At 36.8% G+C, this 22,676-nt stretch overlaps 2 protein-coding genes across 2 annotated transcripts; both read right to left on the reverse strand.

Annotated features, from left to right (window-relative positions):
• Positions 1 to 5,726: 5,726 nt before the first annotated feature.
• On the reverse strand, positions 5,727 to 11,349 carry olfml3b (olfactomedin-like 3b). Its single transcript, XM_038303516.1, has 3 exons — positions 11,162 to 11,349; positions 8,460 to 8,745; positions 5,727 to 6,650 (listed from the first exon to the last, which is right to left on the reverse strand). The coding sequence occupies exons 1-3, from the start codon at positions 11,258 to 11,260 to the stop codon at positions 5,866 to 5,868; spliced, it is 1,170 nt and encodes a 389-aa protein (XP_038159444.1). The 5' UTR covers positions 11,261 to 11,349; the 3' UTR covers positions 5,727 to 5,865.
• Positions 11,350 to 12,620: 1,271 nt separating this feature from the next.
• On the reverse strand, positions 12,621 to 18,893 carry cdk2 (cyclin-dependent kinase 2). The gene is made up of 7 exons (XM_038303517.1): positions 18,309 to 18,893; positions 16,196 to 16,273; positions 15,982 to 16,102; positions 14,806 to 14,976; positions 13,819 to 13,920; positions 13,542 to 13,745; positions 12,621 to 13,423 (listed from the first exon to the last, which is right to left on the reverse strand). The coding sequence occupies exons 1-7, from the start codon at positions 18,422 to 18,424 to the stop codon at positions 13,319 to 13,321; spliced, it is 897 nt and encodes a 298-aa protein (XP_038159445.1). The 5' UTR covers positions 18,425 to 18,893; the 3' UTR covers positions 12,621 to 13,318.
• Positions 18,894 to 22,676: the final 3,783 nt, after the last annotated feature.

Raw genomic sequence — 22,676 nt, forward strand, 5'->3', positions numbered from 1 at the left:
TTATTTTGTATTACCGGTATATTTTGTTAGCTTTCTTCTTTGTTGTGTTTGTCCTAGTTTTCCCCTGATTATTGTTTTCACCCCCTCAGTCTCTGCCTTTATGCTCCTCAGCTATTTTGAAAAAGAATGGAATAAAATAGCTGTAATTATCCCATATTGGGGAAATTCACACACACAAAAAAAAAACATATAAAGAAATGTATCTGTGCTTTTTTTTAAAGTTGCGTATTCTTAATTGCAAAAAGAGGTTCAATTCTCTAAGGCTACCTCCCTGCCAACCTCTTACTCATTGTGCATGACAGGGAGAGCAACCTTAGTTTTCAACACATTCCAGTTCAAAACATGTTAATTATTGTTCTGATGGTGGATACAGTCAGATTTATGGGAACAGTTATGTTCTTGTGGACACTCCCTGACAAACAGATCCACATACACCCGCCTTATTTGCACGATGTGTTCCCTGTCTTTCCCATTTTAAAAAGTTTCTAATGGACCTCTGTGTTATTTCATATGAATGCCCTAAAAAACCCCAAGAAGTAATGAATATCTAGATAAGTTTCCCTAGTCACTTAATTAGTCACATATTTTAAAAGAAAAAATAACTTTCATCTTGCCACTGCCTTTGTTATATTAATTCAAAGAATATCAGTAGTATGAGTATAGGACCTGTTATTATATTAAAAAGCTAATATTGGTAGCCATGGGACTTTTCTGTTTCCATAAAGGTTTGATTTGAGGTGTCATTTAAGGACTTTTACTTGTCTCTAAGAGTTACCAATATCTGTGGGGACATATTGCTGCCTATCTATGATAGGAATACAGACAGGCAGCTTTAGCAGGGCTTAACTCAGTTCTGTTAGCTTTCTTTTCCAGACAATATTAGATCTAAGATGCTTTCTGTGAAAATCATTTAATCAGAACCCATTTATCAAACCGAAAGCTCATGGAGTGAACCTAGTCTACCGAGGCAATGTATCTGGCTCTCAGGAGCCAAAATAAGCACATCATGCTAAGTAGAGGTATTATGTAATATATAGAGGAATTATGTTATATAAGTGTAAAAATTGGCTAAAACTGCAACCAAATGAGAGCAAGGATATTGTCCCAGAATAGTGAACTCTTTGTAAATAAAATGATGAAAACAAATGTTTCATTGATAATGCTGAAGGTACCTGATATAATTGAAGTTTTGCAGCCTAAATCTAGAACATTGAGGTGAGAAAACAACTAATGCTCTGAGATATTCTTTGGTCTATAACACCCCATTACATATCTGGATTCTGGTATGAACGCCTTGACATTCAGAGGTTCAAATATGCAACAGACCCTTTGTATTACAAGGTAGATTATGAGGTTTCTAAAATGATCTCATAGAAATCCATGCTGGATTTACTGGTGTCATTCTTCCTATTTTAGCTGCAGCTTTAAATTATTCTTCATTTTCTCAATTTATTCATGAGAATCCGTCCCGCTAAATCAGTTTAGACTCATCATTCAAAAGAACATTACTGTTGTAGTCCTGGTTTTTCTCTGTTTTATTTGAGGCAAACATTAGTCTGGCCTGTGTGTTGATCAACAAGGAAAGGATTGGAAAGATAAAATGTTAGCCAAAGCACCATGACTATGAGATAACAAATGTATGTCTAATTTTAAAGTTGACTTCTTCATTCTCTAGTTAATCACAGATAAGTGTTCAAAAATTCCAAAGCTATTCATTCTATACACTAACTGGTTTGCAACTTTTGTTGTGTGGTTACCCATTTGCCTTGAACACAGAACGAAAAACTGGGTTATTCTGATGTAATTAGCAAGGCTACACATGTTAAAAGAAACTGGCTGCCCTCTTTACTGATGTAGAACTCATGAGCAAAACACTGTAAAATATGACTTTTCCACTTAAAACTTATGCTAACAAACAGCTGATGCATGATGGCCTGGATGTTAACTGCTTATTTGGATACCATCAGTAGCCACAGCAGAAACTCTGCTCTCTCCTCATCTATCAAACAAGTTGGTTACTCAAAATGTTTTTGCTTGTTTGTCACAGGAAAAGTGTTTTTCTAATATGAAAAACACTTTTAAATGACCTGTTCATGTCTTTAAACTATAGAATAATATATAAAAGCCTTTTGATTTTGGTGTTTGTTTATTTTTACTTAAAAAAATAAAGAGAAAAAATAAAAACATGTTTTTCTTTGTAATTTGCTTGAATGCTTTGCAGCTTTAAGGTATTTGGTCTAATTTTCTAAAGTAAAGGTTTCAAAGGTTTTTGTTTATTCTACATTAAAAAAAATCCTAAAACAAGTATTTATAAAGAAACTTTTTAAACTGAATATATTCACAGTGGTTCATTAGAGTACTATTTTATAAACCTCTACTCCACTCTTGCTTTTGCATTAATGGTCATTCAAATAGAGTAGTGTGGTTATTAACTCTGGAGGCAAAGTTGGTCTTGGAAATGAGATGGGGAATAAAATTTCTAGATGCAAAGTAATACTACGGATAACAGAGCCATAAACTTAGAAAAAACCTTGTCTGTGTGTTATTCTCTAGGTATTATATATGTATATATATATATATATGTATATGTGTGTATGTATATATATATATATATATATATATAGTATAAGGATATGATAGAAAGCTTTACTCATCATGCTTAAATAAGTGCAGCTGAAACAGCTCATCCATGACTCATTTTCATTCATTGCCAACCACATGTTTTTCCACACAACGTGGCAGTGATTGGTCACTATAGCCACCGACTAAAACTGACCATATTTTTAAACTTAAAGCAAAGGTTTCATAACCTAAAAAACAGTGGGACAGAAAGGATAGTGAGTTACATTTTTTGGCTGTTTATTTTGTCGAACCCCCAATTCATTCAATCATGCAACCTGTTGGCATCACAGGTCTGAACTAAATCTCCCCTTATTTACTTCTCCTATGAACTTACACACTAACACAGTTTTTTTTCTTCCCATTCTGTAATTATAATAATAAAAAAATCAATTCAGATGAGAGGCAGAGAAGACAAGGATGAAACTTGTAAGTGTGGATGAAAATTTAAGGCCTAATGTCATCTTTCCTAGAAATCAGCTTATCGGAAACAAAGTCCCTGTAAAATAGAACAAGTGGAAAGAGCAGAGATGCACTGCTTCTGCACAGAGCGGCCTTGTTGGTTCTCTATACAGAAACATGCAAAGTAATTCCATTGTAGTTCACATGTAATGACAAGAAGTCTGCTTTGCTATGCAAAATCATGTCACCACCTCTGCTTTATAGGGTGTGGTCAGTGTTTGGTTTCATGAACAACAACCCTTTGTGGTTTTCACCCTTCATCTCTCACACTGAAAGAAAAAAAAGGAAAAATTATTGCTGCATATACTTTTAAAGCCTTACCTCAAAATTATGTCCTTAAAACAGACCAGCAATTAGCTTATATATAGGTACTCCACAATCACCAGCAAAGGAGAGCAAAATAAACCCTTTGGGAAATGATTGTTTACTAAAATCATCTGGCTTTTGTTTAAGAGCTTTGGCCTGTAATTACAGGGAAGATCAAAGCCTGATTTTTTAGGGATATGGGCTTATTTTGATGCAACGCAAGTGATGATAAAACCCGCAGAAACACACATTACTTATCTAAATTCAACCATTTTTAGTTTACATTAATTCAGGTGGCATACATTTAAACTGTATATGATTCTTTATTCTTGTTTTTAGTGCAGAGGTAAGTGGCTTATCTGAGAACTTTCATTTTGTTTGGATTTATACTTATACATATGCATATATATATATATATAGATATATATATAGATGTTTGTATGTCTCGAGCGTGTAACAAAGGTAATTTCCCTCTAGGATTTTTAAAGTATGTCTGATTCTGATTCTGATTAAAGGACTCTCCTTGCTGCTAGCCTATTCTTTAGATTTGATTGACCTCTCACATCTCTGGAAAGGGTCTTTTTTTAATCCTTAAACCTATAGTGAGATGCATTTTTAACCTCACAGCACTGAGCTTTTGAATACTCTAGCTTAAGACCCGAAAACAGCTGAGGGTTTGGATGTTTTAAAATAAATTAAAGCTATCTCATTATTCCTGTCTGACTTTTAGCAGAAGTTTTTAGATATTTATTTCTTTGTCTGGGTTTATTATAACACATTTATTGACACTATTTATAGCTTTGGCAAGTAAGATAATAATGCTATTTTAATCTTTTATAGATTTCATCATAACCATGCTGATCTTTGTATAACATTTTCTGGTTTAAAGGAATTTAGTGTGTCTATAGATGTTTCTTCTTTAGATATACAGATTCATTTCCAGTTACTTAACTTGTCAGGCTCAGAACAGAAGGATCCCGTTTTCAAAGCAGACAAACAGATTTCTCAAAAGGTTTATTGAAAACTGAATCAAAGTGAGCAGCGTCTGCGTCTAAGGCAGGAACCTCTACAGGTGGAGACAGCAGGTTACTGACCACGTGTTTCTGGAAGTGGATGATGACGAACATGTGAGTCACTTACCTGGTCTTAGAGTTCATTCCGAGCCCAGAGGGTGAGGATGGTTTTCAGTGGGCTACCTACAAACGCGGTGCGGCGGTCGGAAAAGAATAGAAAGTAGCATCAAATCTCAAAGTGTTCAAATGTATTACCATGTTTTCTATTTTTTCTGGACGTGTGCACACTTTTGAAAACCACTTCACCAGAGCTTCCCTGCTAAGCTTTTTTTTTGACAAAAGAGTAATAATATAAATAAATCAGCATATTCAGAGGTGGGTAGAGTACCGAAGAAATGTACTCAAGTAAGAGTAGCAGAACTTCAAAACTGTTTTACTCCAATAGAAAAAGTATTCACTCAAGAAATTACTCAAGTAAAAGTAAAAAAGTATTTAGTGAAAAGGCTTGAGTACTGATTAATTGTTGGATTAAAAGATCTGATTTGATGTTTAGAAATTATGAAGACAAACAGACCTGATGTGAAGTTCTAGTATTTTAAAGACTCAAATGCATAAAAAATAAAAATAAATATAATAAATATAGAAGGACAAATTCATACATTTGAAATACTTTTACAATTTTTTTTTGTTACACATAAACAAATCCTTACAGTGAGAACTCTATATATTTTAGGACAGGCTAGAGAACTCCCATTGATAATTTCTACTGTTTACCGTATGTTTATATGATCCTGGACTAGTTCAAATTACTCACAGAGGACAGAGTAGTCAAAGATTTTACTCATAGTGATGCTTTACAAGAATATTACTCAAGTAAAAGTAACAAGTACGGCAAATTAAACTACTCCTAAAAGTATATATTTTTATATATTTTATATTTTATATATATATATATTACATATTTTTTTAACTCGTTACTACCCACCTCTGAGTACATTGTTTTGCGACAAAGAAAGATTTTTGCTCTGTAGCAAACCTGTTTTCCAGCATTAAGTTTAAAGAACTCAGTATTGTATAACCAGTGGCCTTTTTTATTTATTGAATGGTAATGAGCTTTGAAAATTCTATAAACATAATCCAACTACAGAGTATTTTTCTAGAACTAACTTAACATTATAATCTAAATGGGACATGCTAATGTCAATGCTGCAGTACATACAAACAGTTTTTGATAGGATGTTAATGTGGGGATAAAATGTGGGTAGTGGTTGTGTAGTTGTGTACTGCATATTAATGATTGATAAGTCAGAGCATGAAAATACTTGCTTCAGGTTACATTAATGACAGAATTTAATTGGATTAAAAATTGAATTCAGACAGTTTAAAAATCAGAAGAGACAAGAGAAATATCTAAAATAATACATGATCTTCAGATGGGCTTTTTTTATGCTGAATTACTTTGGTTTCAGATTTCCAGTTTTTTCCTCATGGAAAGCTTGTAGAGGATCTGGTAGCCATCATCCCAGGCGTAGAGTAGCTGCTCCTGGGGATTATACTTCAAACTGGCGTGAAAACCATAGCGCTTTGGAAAGTAAACTAAAGGTGCCTCTTCATTTGTCACCAGGTCATTCACGTCAAACACGCACTGCACTCGTGAGCGTCCGGGCTGCTTGGTGTTATAAACCACATACAGGGTGCCACAGATGACGAAGGCCGTCTCTGCATTTTCTCTCGGGCAGTTTGTGTCCCACATTTGCTCGATGTCCAGGGTGTTGCTATCAATCTTAGCCAGAGAGATGTGTCTCTCATTCTGCTTTGTGGCATAGATAGCCCATAGGCCTTCCTCATCCACAGCCAGGTCCATCACTGTCTCAGGGTTCAGGCTATAGACAGGAACATGATCCTGTATTGGAAACACCGCGCTGTCTGTCATAGACTTTTTTATTGTGTCAAATTTGACCACAGTTATCTCCTCATCCTGATTTACATAATACACATGGTTGTTGTAGACCACATGTCCAGTCCCCTTCCAGGAAGAGGGAATCTTCAGGTCAGTGGACAAAGAGAAGCCTATGGAGCGGGCGAGGTCCTGAACAGAGGCAAACTCATTGATGGTGTCCTCAGCTGTCCCGTTGAAAATGTAGACCTTCCCAGAGGCTCCACTTGTGTCTTTGGTCCACATCCCCTTTGGCCCCCCCACTCGCTTCAGGATCTTCATGGCTTTTATGCTGGATATCATATCACTGCAGTCTGTAAAAGAAAAACAATGCTTTGCATATTTAGTGAGCAGTGAATTTTCAAAGTAGTTTACATTCATATCACCCTAAAGATTAGGTTACAATGGTAGTCTTAGTGTCCTTCTCGTTTTTTCATTTGCTTCGAAGCCCAAAAGTGACTATAAACCAAAGAGCTCTATTAGGGGGGAGTTCTGGTGCCTACACCAATGTTTATATGCTGGACAGTTTACCAGTTCCTTACAGGAATAACAGCCAGGTATTTTTTTTGGACTTTGGGAGGAACTTCTAATATTCACAAAGACCAAGCAGACTTCATGCACACAGACCATCTCCTGGATTCAAATCCACCCCTGTCTTGCTGTTAAGAAATAACAATCATGTAAAACACAATGTAGCTCATACCCACCAACTGGAAATATCCATTTCCCAAAGACATCAAGGCTATCCTATACAGAGGATAATTTAACCTGCTGTAAGGCAACCATGTCAGTGGTACTAACATCCACCACTGGAGCACCACAAGGGTGTGTACTTAGCCCTTTTTTCCCCACACAAATGTATTTGTCCTTTATCAACCACCGTGTTCCTCCACTTACCCAGTCGCTATTTCACTGTTGACAGATGACACACATTTTCTCAGCTACAAACAGCTTTGTATTAAATATAGCAATATCTGTTTAATGTCACCATATAATAATCCCTCCCTCATTAAAATGGACAACTATGCTGTAAAATTAGTGGAGATCTTAAACCTCTTAGAGTAGGAAGGATAGAAAGCTCATCTTGAACTCACATACCACCAGCTTTGTAAAGAGAAGCCAGTAGAGAGTTTCTGCCATGCATACGCTCTAGGGACCATAAGCAATCACCTGTACCTAAAACATCATCAAGCCAAACATTTTTTATAATGCAATCTATTCTTCAGATTATTTTGTGCATGTTATTTCAGAAAAGATGATCTGCTATACTTGCCCCCATGGCCACAGAGACTTTAGGAACTTGCGTTGCACCATTTTTAATTTTAATTTTAATTTTTTCTATTACTGTTTCAACAATCTTATTTCTATCAAATCCCACCAGCGTGTCATTAATTTGTTTGTTTATTCATTCGAGTCACATCAAATATTTGAGTCAGATTTTTCTGGTTAAGTATTTAAAAGATCAATTTTATTGTCCTTCTATAAGATAAGACTATATATTTTTTTAAATCACCATAAGCGATCACTAGCCGTCGCTCTGTTTCAAAGATTTTCCCTTTATGACAATTGGTTTTTGAACAGTGCCGATTGGATCCTTCTTCTGCATCCCTGTGTCGTTAACTCTCACACCTGTTGCCAAGAAAACATGGGAATCATCATGGCAACCAGGCACTAACAGAAGCTTAGGGGTACGTTTCAAAATAAAATTCATGCGTTTTCAAAGGCCCAGATTCATTAAAATGGTTAAACCAAATCTAAAAAATTTTTTATTAAATTTGAAAAAAAAAAAACAAATGCATGTGATTTTATGTGATTTTGTTTAAAGATACTCTTTAAAATAAGCCCTCAATGTTTCCATTGATGAGAATATTCAGTAGTTCCCACATAACTTTACTTTCAGTAGTATTTTTAATATTTTGAAATAGTGGCTTCATTTATTTCACTGACAAATTAGATCCTAGTTAAATAAATGCATTTTGTTTTAAGTCACATTTTTCTTTTGTTGGTTTTAGATTTAATTGATACACAAAGAAGTGGTCAGATTTATCTGAACTGAATAAAACTGAACAGCTATTTTTCCCCCTGCATCACATGAAGTTTAATTAACCAACAGCTCATCTCACCTGTGAGTTTCAGATACTTGGCCTTCTGCTTCTCCTTCACCAGGGTGACCTGCTGCTCTATCAGCCTGTCGTCCACGTCCACGCACGGCTGAGCCCCGTTCTGTGTTTCCAGGTAGTCCAGTTCACGTTCCACCCGGTCCACCCTGGTCCCCACTCCATCCAGATTTATCCTCAAAGTTTCCTTCTCTTTATCCAGACTCTCCAGCTGAGAAACCATTTGGAGCTTCAGCTCCCGAAGCTCAGAGGCATAGCGTGTGGTCTGCTCTTGCCACAGAGAGATCCTGTCCTGTTTTAAACAAAGCTGATTAAGCCCAATTGAGTCTCAACCACAACTTCACAAGATGTTTATTTTATGCTGTAACTAAAAAGAAGTTTCTAGACTTAACTCATGCCCCCAGGCCTTTCATCAGGATGGTTTAGCCCACATGTGGCAAGCATCCACCCTGCATAAATGTCTTTCAGGAAAACGGTCTGAGATCGCTTTGCTACTGGTCATTTGTTGTTTATTTTATAAGCAATCTTTGTTGATGACTAATTAGTTATATGGGCTGGAACACAGTGAAAAATAATGAGTTAAAACTGAATTGCTGTTAGAGAGCTCAACAGAAGTTGAAGAATTAAACATTTCATTTTTAAGTTCTCCAGTTTTTGGTTTTGTGGAATGTTTTTCCACATTTCAACTTTTTTTTTTCCATGTTGGGACTGACTGGCTAGCTCCTATAAAAATTGTATTTACACTGGAAAATTCATATTGGTTTGATGGAGTGTGTGTGATAATTATCAGGGAGTATTTTACATCAATGTCGATTAATTTTGACATACTTTTAAGAATAGTTTTACTTTAGCCACATTAGAGGGCAAACACAACTTGTTAAGAGTCATATGCAGCCATGTTTATCAGATTCAATCTCTGACATTTTTCCATTTTGAAATAGTAGACATGAACTTGACAGCGTGACTTATGTTAACGTAACCTAATTGACCCTGAGTAAGGGTCAAAAACTGAACCTTAGAAATTCTCATTTTGATGTTCTAGCATACCCATAACACCTCTCCTCCAGCAGAATGTTTTTGTTTAACATTTTATTGTCATTTCCCTAATCTGTTTACAAATAGAGCATGCATGAATAATCCATAATAAACATTTTATTTTTTTTTAAATGAATAGAAAAACTCTTGCTTGGGAGCGTTTCTTCCTAAAGTCTGTTTTTCTTATCAAGTTTGTCAAGCTCTCGTTTTATTTTAAGTCACGGCTTCTCTTCCATTTTCTTACTGTTGACTCAGCCGATATAATGTCAGATTGAGTGGAGTTTTTTTGAGGACCCAAATGGAGAGACTGAAGCAGAAGTGAGTTCTTGCAGGTTTAATAATCCAAAGGGCACAGAAGCAAAAGTGCACAAAAAAAAAAATACTGAAACTCAAAGAGAAAACTAAAACAGAACCATAACCAAGATTTATATCAATTCATCCATTATGTAGATTTCTTCTATTATCCCAGTCCATGGCAAGGAGTCCACCTTTCCCCATTTCGTCATCATAGCTTTCTCTCTTGCTGTTAACATTATCGTGATCTGACACCTGTCCCTTACTCTGATCTTTTATTTGATATCATTAAAAATGCAAAGATGAAGTACCACGCTGCTCATAGGAATATCCCACTACTTAATTATATTTAAGGACAGTTCCAGAAAATGTCTAGTCTGTACCATTATACCTCTTCTTGGCACCATCACCATGTTTGAATGTAGTTGTGATGTTTCATTTCCAAAAAGTGTTTGTTTTACAGCCAACAAATAACTTCTTAAATTAAATATTTAGCTTTCTGAGTCAACGGGTTACGTTTCTAAGTTTTAGGAATAACAGGTTTATTTTGGGGAAAGCTGAGAAAGGCCCTTGCTTTGTTTGATCATCAATGGATTTTACCAGGTCACTCCATAATGGATCGACTTCCTCTGGAGTCTTTTTTTGTTTAAGATTAATGAATTCAACAGACATGAAGGAAAGTAAAGCCTGCAGAGGTTAAAATGGGGATCTGAGTTGTATTCGGGACCTTCTGAGTGAGTCAGAAATGCACTTTTATAGTAATTTTAATATGCTGAAAACTCTTGCAAAGGTTTTACCACTTTTCCTCTCTCATGTCAGCTTGCCTGGAATGACCCATGACAGACTTTAAGACATCAGTAATTTTATCACTCAGCCTAAATTTCTATAAATTGTGGCTGGTTGTTCTGCCTTTCGAGATTATTTAGCCTACTTCTTGTTAATTAGATCAGTGATTTCTTGAGTCAAATAGAATAGATTACAAATAGAATCAGTATCAATTATTTGTATATTCAGTCTACCCTTTGATTTGTTTTAAGTTCTAAAAAATAAAAATATGACCAAATCTAATTAGTTTTTCACTAAACTGAAACCTGCACACATTGAGCTTTAATTAGAATATTATCCCTAAAAATAAATGCTTTTTTATAATGTGATTTCTGGAAACTTTCTTAGTTTGACATCATACTGCAAACATCTATAGTCAAGTTTAAGAGCTGCAGACTCAGAGGAAAAGTTTGTGCTGTCTCAACAGTGTGACAGATTTGAATTGCCTAGGATTTTCCCCAGGATTTTTCCACTGCATTCCACCTAATCGGTTCCTGAAAATTTCCTCTGTGGGGAAACTCGTGGGGATCAGCAAGAAGATCAAAAAGTCTTACCTCAATAGCAAGGAGCCTCCTTTCCAAGTAGTCAATAAGAGCTTGGTGCTGAGCGGCAGCAATGTAGACCAAAGTAAGAATGAACACAAGTTGTCTCATTTTGTTGGAGCTCAGGCACCTCTTAGGTCACAGTTAAAACCTGACCAGATGTCGGCGAGTGAGCGAAGGAGCCAGCAGACTCCCAGAGGTGGACTGGAATGTCTGGGAGGAGCCACAGCCATCTGGTGGAGGCCAGGGACAATACTTTTTACTGTACATCCTTTTACAGTTTGATGATGTTAGAGGTAAAACAACAAGGAAGCATTTTGGTTGAACTCTGTTGGACTTTAATTTTCTTTAAAACATCAGGTTTTAATAAGGCAGAATTTACATAGAAGGAAGAACCAGAAAATGAGATCAGTGAAACGACAAAGGAGGACACCACTGCTGAAAACAAATCCTAAAAAAGCCAAACTGGAATTCATCAAACTACATGTTGACAAGCCATAAAGGAGAATGTCCCGTGGACAGATGAGAAAATTGTCCCTACATCAAAACATGGAGGAGGCTGTTATGTTCAAGGGCTGCTTTGCTTCATCTGGCACAGGGTGTCTGATTCTCTGCAGGGTTCAATGAAATCTCAATACTTAAAGCATTCTAGAGAGAAATGTGCTTCCCAGTGTTAGAAAGCTTTGTCTAACTCACAGGTCATGGGTCTTAAACAGGATAATCACTTAAAACACACAGCTAGAAACACCCAAGAATGGCTGAGAAGAAAACATTCTCTGAAGTGGTCCTCTGTGAGCCCTGAGCTAAATCCTATTGAGCATCTTTGGAAGGAGCTGAAAGATGCCGTCTGGAAGAGGGAGCCTTCATATCTGAGACATCTGGAGCAGTGGACCAAAATACCTGCACTGAGGAGCAGATGTCTCATTAATAGTGAGGGGAATCATTTGATTGCAATGATTGCCTCAAAAAGTTGTGGAACCAAATACCAATTTAAGGCACCATCCTTTTTGTCCAAGCCGTTTCATTAGATTCTTTAAAATAATTCTGTCGAAGTTTGGTTAAAAAGCAACGTCTTCACTATTATTATTAATTACTATTATTACAAATCTATCTAAATAGTCTTGATTCTTGATGAAATGAGGGTAGGACATTCATGACCTTTCCATTTTGAGATAAAAACATTCATTTGCATTCAGTGGTACTCGAGTAAAACACTTTTCCAGTTTACGTTGGTGAGAAATGTCAGCAAACAAACTGTTATCTGGTATAATTAGGGACCACTTTGTTGCTCAACTTCCCAAAAAAACAAAAATAATTAAAGTTTAAAATTCAAATGTGACTAAACAACTCAAGGGTTGTTACTACTTTTTCATGGCATTAACAATTATAATAGCACAAGCCTGTCAATTTCATAACCATCCTTAAAATCTTGACCCCAACAAAGTGAATTAACTGACTGTCCAACAAAAACCAGCAGTTATCTAAACAAGTTTATTTAGTCCAACTGTATATAAACATTATACATAAAAATTGTGCATTAAATTTGGGTAAAATCTAAAGTATGAACAATGCAATAACAAGTTAAACTCTGTAAAATGACGATGGACTACTATAAATCACATTACTATCAAACAAAGGTGCCGTTTTAAAACCACCTCAAGATCATTTGCAGTGAAACAAAAGTCAAGCAGGAGGAAATCAATTAATCTGATGTTCTTTTAGTGGCTGGTTGTACTGAGAGCCATCACTCTGTTCAGTAGTACCTCAAGCTTTCCAAGAGCTGGTGATTTTATTAGCACAGTCCCTCCAATTTATCAATTTGACTAATTAACAAACTACTTGAACATCAGAAACAATATTAAACATTTAAATCTGGAAGTTCTTTTCCAGTTATTGTTCTGAGCTGAACATCACAGATTTAAATCATTAATGATAGATCAAATGTGGCAGCTGTACATAAATACACCAAATAAAATTAGAAATAACAGTTTAACACTTGAAACAAAAGCTGCAGAACGTACAGCTACTTAAAAGCTGTTTTTAGATAGTGAGGGACCCTTCGGCTCCTGTAGTGTCCAGGTTTTCTGTCCGTTCCAGCCACAGGACTGCAGTACGTCCTTATTGCTTAGATGTTACTCTGGTCTGAACCGGCCTGATGATTTAAACAACTCAGAGTCTCAGGTGAGGAACTGGCATGGAAACGTCCCGGAAGAACCGATGTACAAGTGCATTTTTGGCAGAAATCCGTTTGTTTGGGTCATAATTCAGCATTTCCTAAAAAAGATAAACAAAAAAACATCACAATTAAAACACAGTCACACACATTACAATTCTTTCTTGGTGTAACATCTTTCGGTTGCTTTTTAAATAAATCAATTTAATTTGTTCTCACTGCCAGCAGCTCTCTCCCGTCCTCCTCCAGAAGAGGAACTACTTTGGCTAAATCCTGCCGAGCCCACTTGGGGAAGGACGGTTTGTAGTCGGGCATTGATGTGACTCCCGGCCAAACGTTTTCATCAGGTGTCCCCAAGGTGCGGAAGATCCTGAATAACTGATCTATCTCAGAGTCGCCGGGGAACAGGGCCCTCCTGGTGACCTGTGAACACAGCGCTGCTTACAGACCACTCTTGTTTCACTTGACAAAAAAAAAAACATTCAGGTTGTTTTACCATTTCGGCAAAGATGCACCCCAGACTCCAAATGTCAACGGCAGTGGAGTAGAATTTACAACCCAGGAGGATTTCTGGTGCCCTGTACCAAAGAGTGACCACCTGGAAAACACAATATCTTCCAGTATGAAAACAGTCAGAAATGTAGCAACTAAAATAAAGGATATTTTCTAATCAAAATGTATTGGATAGATTCTTTTATTCTGATATCCTTTCATCTTCAGCCTTCCTATAGCTGACAGGCATTAATTATATTAGGAAAAGCACAAATGCGTGAGAAAGTATTCGCTTTACAATCAGACTTTTTTTTATGTAACACAAAACATTTAGAGTTAATTTTTTTAACTGTCTTAGCATTGAAGCAGCATTAATAGAGTGAGCATTGCTAACACAGCATCATCCATAATGCATCCCCAAAGAGACGGTATCCTTGTCCTAACTCAGAGATTTATGCAAAGACTGCAGACATTTCTGAATCTAGAAGCCACAGGTTAAAGGGATGATGTATTCGTTTAGCCTTCCTGTTTGCTGCTGAAGGTCTCACTCTATCTTGCAAACAGTGAACGGCAGATATGACTCAACATGCCATAGAAAACCGAAAGCAACTTCTTAAATCTTTGTACTTCCTTGATTTCAATTGTTAACAGTCAACTGATACAGGAACCATCTAACTGCAAGCCCCTTTCGCTCAATCACAGTGTTTACACTGAAGAGGGTTGCTGTGAGCATGACCTGGTAGGAGGGAGAAACCAATCAAATTTCTGAGTTCCCTCTGAGTAAACAAACAAGTTCTGGAGTAAATCCAGAAATGTGTAAAGAAATGAAAAGGTTCTTTTGATAAAGCCTTTGGATCAACATGAAACAATTAAAAGTATATTAATTAAACTACCCCGGCTAAACGTCATCATGGCAGATGATCCAGGAGAAATGTGAAGTTTAATCAGAAGCTGGACACAGAGTAAAGACCAGACCATACAACCATCTTACCTCGTGTGTGTAAGTGCGTACAGGTACTCCGAAGGCGCGTGCAAGGCCGAAGTCGGCCAGCTTGATCTCTCCTTGAGCGTTGATGAGGAGGTTCTGGGGCTTCAGGTCTCGATGGAGAACTCTGTGCGAGTGGCAGAAGGCTAGGCCTTGCAGCAGCTGGAAAAGGTAACTCTGTAACACAGAGAGAAACATCAGGAACAAACACAAAACCAGAGAAATAGGAGCTTGAATCTGCACAAATGTATTCATATCAGGGACACTATTATGGCAGGGCTTTTCAAATTGTCAGAACGTTAACTCCTCTTAACCAACCAATATACCCCAACAAAATGATTATTTGTGTCAACCTTTATTTAATTTTTTTATTACTTAAGTGTTCTATTCACTCTCATCCATTTTACACATTTTAAACAGTTTTTTGCTCCTTTGAACAGTTTCTTTTTCACTCCCAGCCATCTTCTTGGAACACTCAGCTATAAATATCACATTTTCTACGTAATCACATATGAACAGTATGAAAGGGGATTTCAGAAGGGAGCATTCAATGTATTTCATATCATTAGAGCTTAATTTATTTAATTTTTGAAGTTTCTAAAGCTTCAATTTAATAAAGGTGAATAACAGTCCTCTTCCTCTGTCAGCCTACCTGCTTGAATTTAATGTTTTTGTTCTCTAAGTTTGAATAAGTGTTTATAGAGATAACGAAATCCATCAACATACTCTCACTTCCATGTGTGTTCCACATGCACTCATAATCAAATTAATTTAATGAAGTGTGGCTGTGACACAAAGCCTTCACTTTTGTTTTGTTGGTAGAAACATGGGAAATGTGAGAGGTAATTAAGATTTGCGACAATCTGTCTTTACCAGTTATAACTCAATCTTTTCTTTTTTAACTTAATTTCTTGGTTCAGTCTGCCAAACAAGTGTTTTTCATGATGCACATAGATAAGCAACACATTGTTACAGCTAGAATTAAAAGTATATCCTTCATATTTGACCAGCTTCTTTAATTTTAGTCAACATCAGATGGCATTTGGCGAAGTGTGTTCCATCACCAGCGTGCACATATCTACCGGTGTGCTTTTATCTGCATAGCCCTGGTGTCACATGAGTCTGTCTCCCCTCGTGTTTTGATCATTAACAGAGGAAAAGATGTTATGAAGACATGATTACCTTCACCAAAGGCAGTGGGATGCCAGTGACTGAGGAGGAGTCCATGAACTTTTTCAGATCCTGATGAAGAAACTCAAAAACCAGATAAAGTTTGTTCTCGGTGTGGATGACATCTCTCAGCCTAAAAGAGCAAAATAAAAAGGTTGGATCTAAAACCTGAGAAGGAAGACAGTAGAATCAAAGGTAACGTTCTGCTAACATCCTATAAACTTACTTGACAATATTTGGGTGACTGAGTTCTTTAAGAAGAGAAATTTCTCGAATGGCTGTGCTGGGAACGCCCTCTGTTTCCCTGGGAACAATATAAAGCCGTTACGTTATGCTCTTAAGTCAGTTACAGATGGTTCAAATGTTTTACCTCAATGTCATTAAAGATAACATCTGACACATTAACCAAGAAAGCTGCTACATTCATCACCTATCCAGGTTTTGTATGTGATCTCTGTAACATGCACGTCTATTCCTGTGGCCCAAAGAAGGCGGAAAAACTCAGAAAACAACCCCATTCATTTAAAAAGTGTTCCAACTTTTAGCCACTAGGGATGCTAAATTTGGAACTTCCAGGTTTAGCCCCCTCAAAACTACTGGCAGCAATGCATCGTCAGTAAGTTAAACTATTTCTTTTGGTGTTTTGGAATCTGATAGATTCACCTGCAGATTAAGAAGTCATGGAGTCACTAGTAAAGACCAGATCACATCCATCCCTCTAGATTAAACCAAAAAAATGTCTGATTAGGTAAGGTCTCATCGGTTTTGTTGCAGCATCTTTTAGCTTGGTAAGCTTTGTGTTTAAGGGAAGTTCAGACTGCCATAAAGTGGCACTCTGGGTTACATGACTCAGGGACGGATCCGACCATCTCAAGTTTTAAAAGAGTTTTTGAGAATAGCAGCCTGCACAGAGCATTGATACGCTCCAAGTGATGTTAAATGTGATTTATCTCAAATTAGGCATTAATTTAAGTCAAAAGTTATGCTGTGTTGTTTTAAAAATCCTTATCCTTATCCCCAAGAGAGGGCTGCTGCAGATGGGCTAAAATTTAGCCCTGGCTGAGGTTAGCCTCGGAGGTCTGCTGGTTGCCGCGGTCCTCTCAACATCGGAACTTTTTTTATAAATTAATAAATTAGTAAATGGGCCATTTAGTGACGCTTAAAAGTATAATATTTTCACCTTAAATTATCTTAAAACAACAGAAAAGAGAACTTTTCACATAATACTCTGTGAGCGCTCCCCTGGAAGCTGCTGCCGCAGTGCATGCTGGGATGGCTGTCAATCTCAGGAACGGACAAGTCTGCTCTGATGCATACTCGGTAAAGAGGGAGGGGCGAGAACAACATCCCGGGACTTTCTCCGTTCTCGGTCTGCTGTTCTTGTCAATAGGCACAGTACTAGGGCTGAAGCTGATGATGTTTTTCAACTACACAAGTACATGAGAACGCACAAGTACACATATTGAGAAACGGAACCCAGTCTCCTTATTTTTACAGACCCCAAAGGATCCAGTGAGATCCTGTCCAGTCAGGACCTGATCCAGATGGACCAGGTCCTTGGAGGATGCAACCTTTGAAATTGAACACTCCCTATCTTAAGGCTCAGTCATGAAATCAAAATCATTTGGAGCTATGCCAGCACTTAAAAAAAAAAAAAATAATAATAATAATAAAAGAATATCACATACAGTCTGAGTAGCCCCATGCATTTTCAATTAGCTCCAAGTGCCACATATGACCTGATTTCATGTTGGATCGGATGCTACACTGTGGTGTCTTCCAGCCTTTATTGATGCATCACTGAAGTCAGGTGCTTCTACCATTTGAAAGGTTATGTTTTGTAAATTTTTCAAATACACTAAATTATCTCTATTAGATTCTCAATTGGGCTTTGCTGTTAAATCACCTTAAGGCTATGGTCATCCCTGCTGATAGTGTACGCTTTTTTTATTCCCAACAAGTTTTCCTTCCACTCAACTTTTCACATACAATGCAGCACTCTGTAAGGAGACCCTTTATTGTTTCAAATCTTACTCTTTATTTCCTAATGATAGGTTTTGGTATTTATCTGAAGCCATAACTGCCATATTAAACGCTTATAAAGTACTACTTGAATTGTAACGACTCAACTATGTTACTGGAAATGCAATTTGTATTGGATGTGACTTAATTTAATTAAACCATTTGCCTTTTTAGTTTACTCTTTGTGGAGGTGTGTAACTACAGTAAACATCCACAAAGGTTTAGCAATTTAAGATATATGTGTGTTAGTTATTGGTGGGGAAAATGACTTCACTACCGGTACATTATAAACTCCAACACTAAGTGTCTCGACTTACGTGTCCAGCCTGATTTTCTTCAGAGCAACGGTTTCTCCCGTCACTTTGTTTTTAGCCTTGTAAACCACTCCGTACGTCCCTTCTCCTATTTTCTCCACCTTCTGAAACGTTTCCATCTTAATGGTCAACCCCGACTTCAGTGTTTTAGGGGCAGCTTTAGCAGAGCTGCTCTCTTTGTGTAGGAGCTAACGGCTACAGGGACAGCGGTTTCTGGGACCGACCGACTGCTTCCTGCATTCAACCCGGGGACCCCTCGACAATGGGTCGAGTCTGTCGGTTCTAGGCACAGCTAACGACTAACGGAACAAACCGACATGTGTGCACTTTACTTGTCGAGAACAGCGTAAACCCCGAAGATTGGAGCGATGGATAACCTGTGGTGGAAACTACTAAACCGACACACCGCGCTTTCCCGCGTTGTGCCGGGTGCGCTCGATTATTATTTCCGGGACGCACCGGATAATACTCTTGGATGATATTACGATCGTTGTTTTACCCATTTCCCAATAGCGCTAATTCTTCTAAACGCACCCCATAATGTTGGTGTTTTCTAATGTTTCAAACATGCTTCAAACTGATTTCTAGTATTGCTAAAATCCCCTTTTTTCTAATATTTTGTTATAGGCGGGTATACGCAGATATGCGTGGTCAACACACCGCAGTAGTCACGTGATCAAAATTCGAGGACGTTTCTGCCGTGGTTTACATTGAATGATAAAGCTTTATTAGTAAGTTAGGTAGGTAACATTAGACAGTATTATTGTTTTTAGAAATGATAGATAGATAGATAGATAGATAGATAGATAGATAGATAGATAGATAGATAGATAGATAGATAGATAGATAGATAGATAGATAGATAGATAGATAGATAGATAGATAGATAGATAGATAGATAGATAGATAGATAGATAGATAGATAGATAGATAGATACTTCTAATGTGCATTTAGTAAAGTTTTAGATATTTTGTTATAATGGCTTTAAAGTGGTCAGGAAATGTCTAAAGTCTGAGGGATTTTGTGTTTTTTTTTTTCTTTTTTCCCTGAACTTGGCTTCTTAATATCTGGTTAATTAAAGTTTTCCTTTATTGTTTGTTAGCAGTTATATGTCATTACAGGTTAGTACAATTAACTCTTAGTGATGCTGTGACATTGGCTCCTACAATAGAAAGTAACGCCCCCTGGTGGCATTTATCTTGTTGGATCTCATGTCTTTTTAGAGATTAGTCTACTTTGTTCCCACAGTATTCATGAATAAATGTTTATTGAGACAAAATACCAACTGTTCTATTTAGTGAATTGATGGATAACATTACAGACTTTTTTATGGACGGTTATGTTTAATATCCTATACATCATCATCAGCTTATTATTATTTTAGCTCTTATTTTTTTGCTTAAATTCCTTATTTTTTGTGTTATAAAGCAAACAGAGACTCTATAATGAAAACTCAGATACACATAGAGAAAAAAAAGCCGTGTAAATAACAATTATCATCCCAAAATTATAATAGCTATTGGAACAGTCTACTAAGTAACATAATTATCTGGTTGCCTGTGTTTGATGAATAAAATATTTTTAAAAATACCCGTGAACCACTAAAGTTGCAAATAGATTCTTGTGATCATATGAGCTCTCTGTGTTCAGCCAGGCAGCACGTCGCTGGATTAAGCCTTTATAGAGACTTGGTTACAAAAAAAAAGGAAGAAAAAGTTTCTACACAAAAAGTTTCATCCTGTAGCAGAACCATTTCAGGATTTAAGACGGGATGTACAGGTTTACAAATTAACGATGATACAGAGCAACCTAACATAATCAACAAACAATACTTGTTGTGGCCTTTCTTATTCCTTTTTAGCTCATCACCCAATTTTTTTGCCTCACTGTCACAAGTACAGCAACAAAATTGAATCTCTGCATTTAATCCCCTAGGGGGAGCAGTGTGGCTACAAGGGTTATTGCTCAGGGTGGCAGTGTGTGGGATTGGGATTCAAACTCACAGCCTCAGGAATCCAGGCTCTATGCCCTAACCACTAGGCCACCACTCTTAAGACAGAAACAGCTTTGATTCTAGCATGAAGCGTAGCTATAGCTTTAACAACTATATTTAAAGTAAAAAAGGCACAGAGATGAATCAGCCCAGAAGACTGAGACTCAATACAATCATATGTTTCATACAAAAAAGGTTATTCTTCGTGTGTTTTTTTTTTTTACAACATCCTCTGTCTTCTCTGAAATGTGTTGATGTAACCAATGAAATCAAATACTTTGGTAGACAAAGAATTAGCTTTTTCTCTTAGCACATAGAAAGTATTCATGCTGCATATGATCAAAGCCCAGAGGCGTAACCCTGCTTAACACAAGCAACCTTAAAAGCTGCTGTTTTAGAGCACTTTCCATAACTTACATTTCAATTTAGTCCCATGTTTTCCTTTTGATTTTACAGAGCTCAATAGACTAATTGTTGATTTTTCAAGTCCTTCAAAAATACTTGGAATGCTTTGGAAAAAGTGTTCACACCCTTGACCTTTTTCCCCATTTAGTGTTACAACTACACACTTCAATGCATTTTATTGAGAGACCAACATGGTGTAATGCATTGTAGTCAAATGTTTTAGATGTATTATAATTAGTTTGTATTCATTCCACTTCCTTCTTATACCCCAAAGTAAAATGAAGGGCACCCATTTGTCTTTTGAAGCCCTGTAATAGTAAATAGAGCATAAAATTAATGTAAGTATAAGTCCAGGTCTTTTGTGAAGCTCTTAGGGGTTCATTATAGAACATCCAGTAGGAACAAGAAAGCTGCTCAAGATGTATGTGCAGATGTATGGAACTAGATATAGGGAAATCCAGGAAACAAACCTGTTAGAGGCACCAAAGACTTGAAGATGGGGAGTTATCTTTACTGTAGGGAAACATGCTTGGCACAGTTAAACAGAGCTACAGTTGGAATAGAATAGAATAGAATAGAATAGAATAGAATAGAATAGAATAGAATAGAATAGAATAGAATAGAATAGAAAATCCCCTTATTGTCCCACAATGGATAAATTCTGGTGTTTACAGCGGCAAAAAGATTATAGAGAAAATGGTCACATAATTATGGACCTTGCTTGAAGATATATTAATTTTACTTATAAAACATTTGAGCAAGAATCTGTTCTTGAGACTTCGACATCAAAGTAGGGAGGATTCTTACTTTGGTTATATGTCTTAGCAGGATATATCACACAGCAGCTATTCAGTTTCAGAGGCCAAAAAATATTCAACATTCTACTTTTCCCCATGTTTCTGAGAAAGAAGTTTATCACAAGTTTAACAAAATCAGTACTGCAAAGTCGTAAGTGCTCGGCAGTGACTGTGTGAACGACTTTTAGATGAATGAACAGTGTTAACCTAAAACTTAGTCACATTGCGCAAATTTACGGTAGAAAACAGTAAGAATGATGCTTTGTTTCTTTCCTTTATAAGGATACACTTAATCCTTGGAAGATGAATATTCTAACTCAGTGGTTCCCAAAGATTTTCTTCTGGGCCCCCCTTTGGATTACAATAAAATTTCCACGCCCCCCCATCGCCCCCCCCCCCCCCCCCCCCCCCCCCCCCACTTAAAAAAAAAATAAAAATAAAAAAAAGAATAAACTGGGCACACACATCGTTCAACCAGATATAATAAACCTATACACATATTTTGTTTTCTAACTCCACTGAAGTTTATTTCACACTTCAGGTTGCAACAAAACAAACTACACCATCTTTACAGTGGAACACTTTTGTGTAACTGTATTTTTTTCATAGTTCTATACTGTAGATTAGAAGAGGATTCTTTGTTGTCTGTGTTATTTTAAACATATTTCTTTTTTTTTATTTGTAACAATATTTAACTTTGCTATAATCTATACATTAAAAAACCTCTGTGCAAAATGGAGTGAAAACATTGAACAGCTCCCTGAGAGTTTTTTCTTTGTACTTTAATCCTCCATCTTTTCAGTGGCTGTAGTGAGCCTGCTTTTTGCTGTAGATCTTCTCAAATCTGGGTTGCAGTGTCACAACTGTCCATTATGCTCAGTCAAGCAAGCGCTGTTTTTTTTTTTTTTTTTTTTTCTTCATTCATCCATACCGCTTCCCGCGCCCCCCCTGCAATGGCATTGCGCCCCCCCTAGGGGGCGCGCCCCACACTTTGGGAACCACTGTTCTAACTGATGCAAACTGAACTTGGACAATGTTCAAGCTGATTATTTTAAACATGCAGGTAAAAATATTGTGTGCTTATGTGAAATCCAATTATGACCATTTCAGTTATATTTTAATTTACTGCAAAAATATGCTTAAAAAACACCAGGAATCTGCAAAATTAATATAAT

This window comes from Cyprinodon tularosa, unplaced genomic scaffold (genome assembly GCF_016077235.1).
Source record: "Cyprinodon tularosa strain WSP-4 unplaced genomic scaffold, ASM1607723v1 ctg512, whole genome shotgun sequence".
NCBI classification, from domain to species: domain Eukaryota; kingdom Metazoa; phylum Chordata; class Actinopteri; order Cyprinodontiformes; family Cyprinodontidae; genus Cyprinodon; species Cyprinodon tularosa.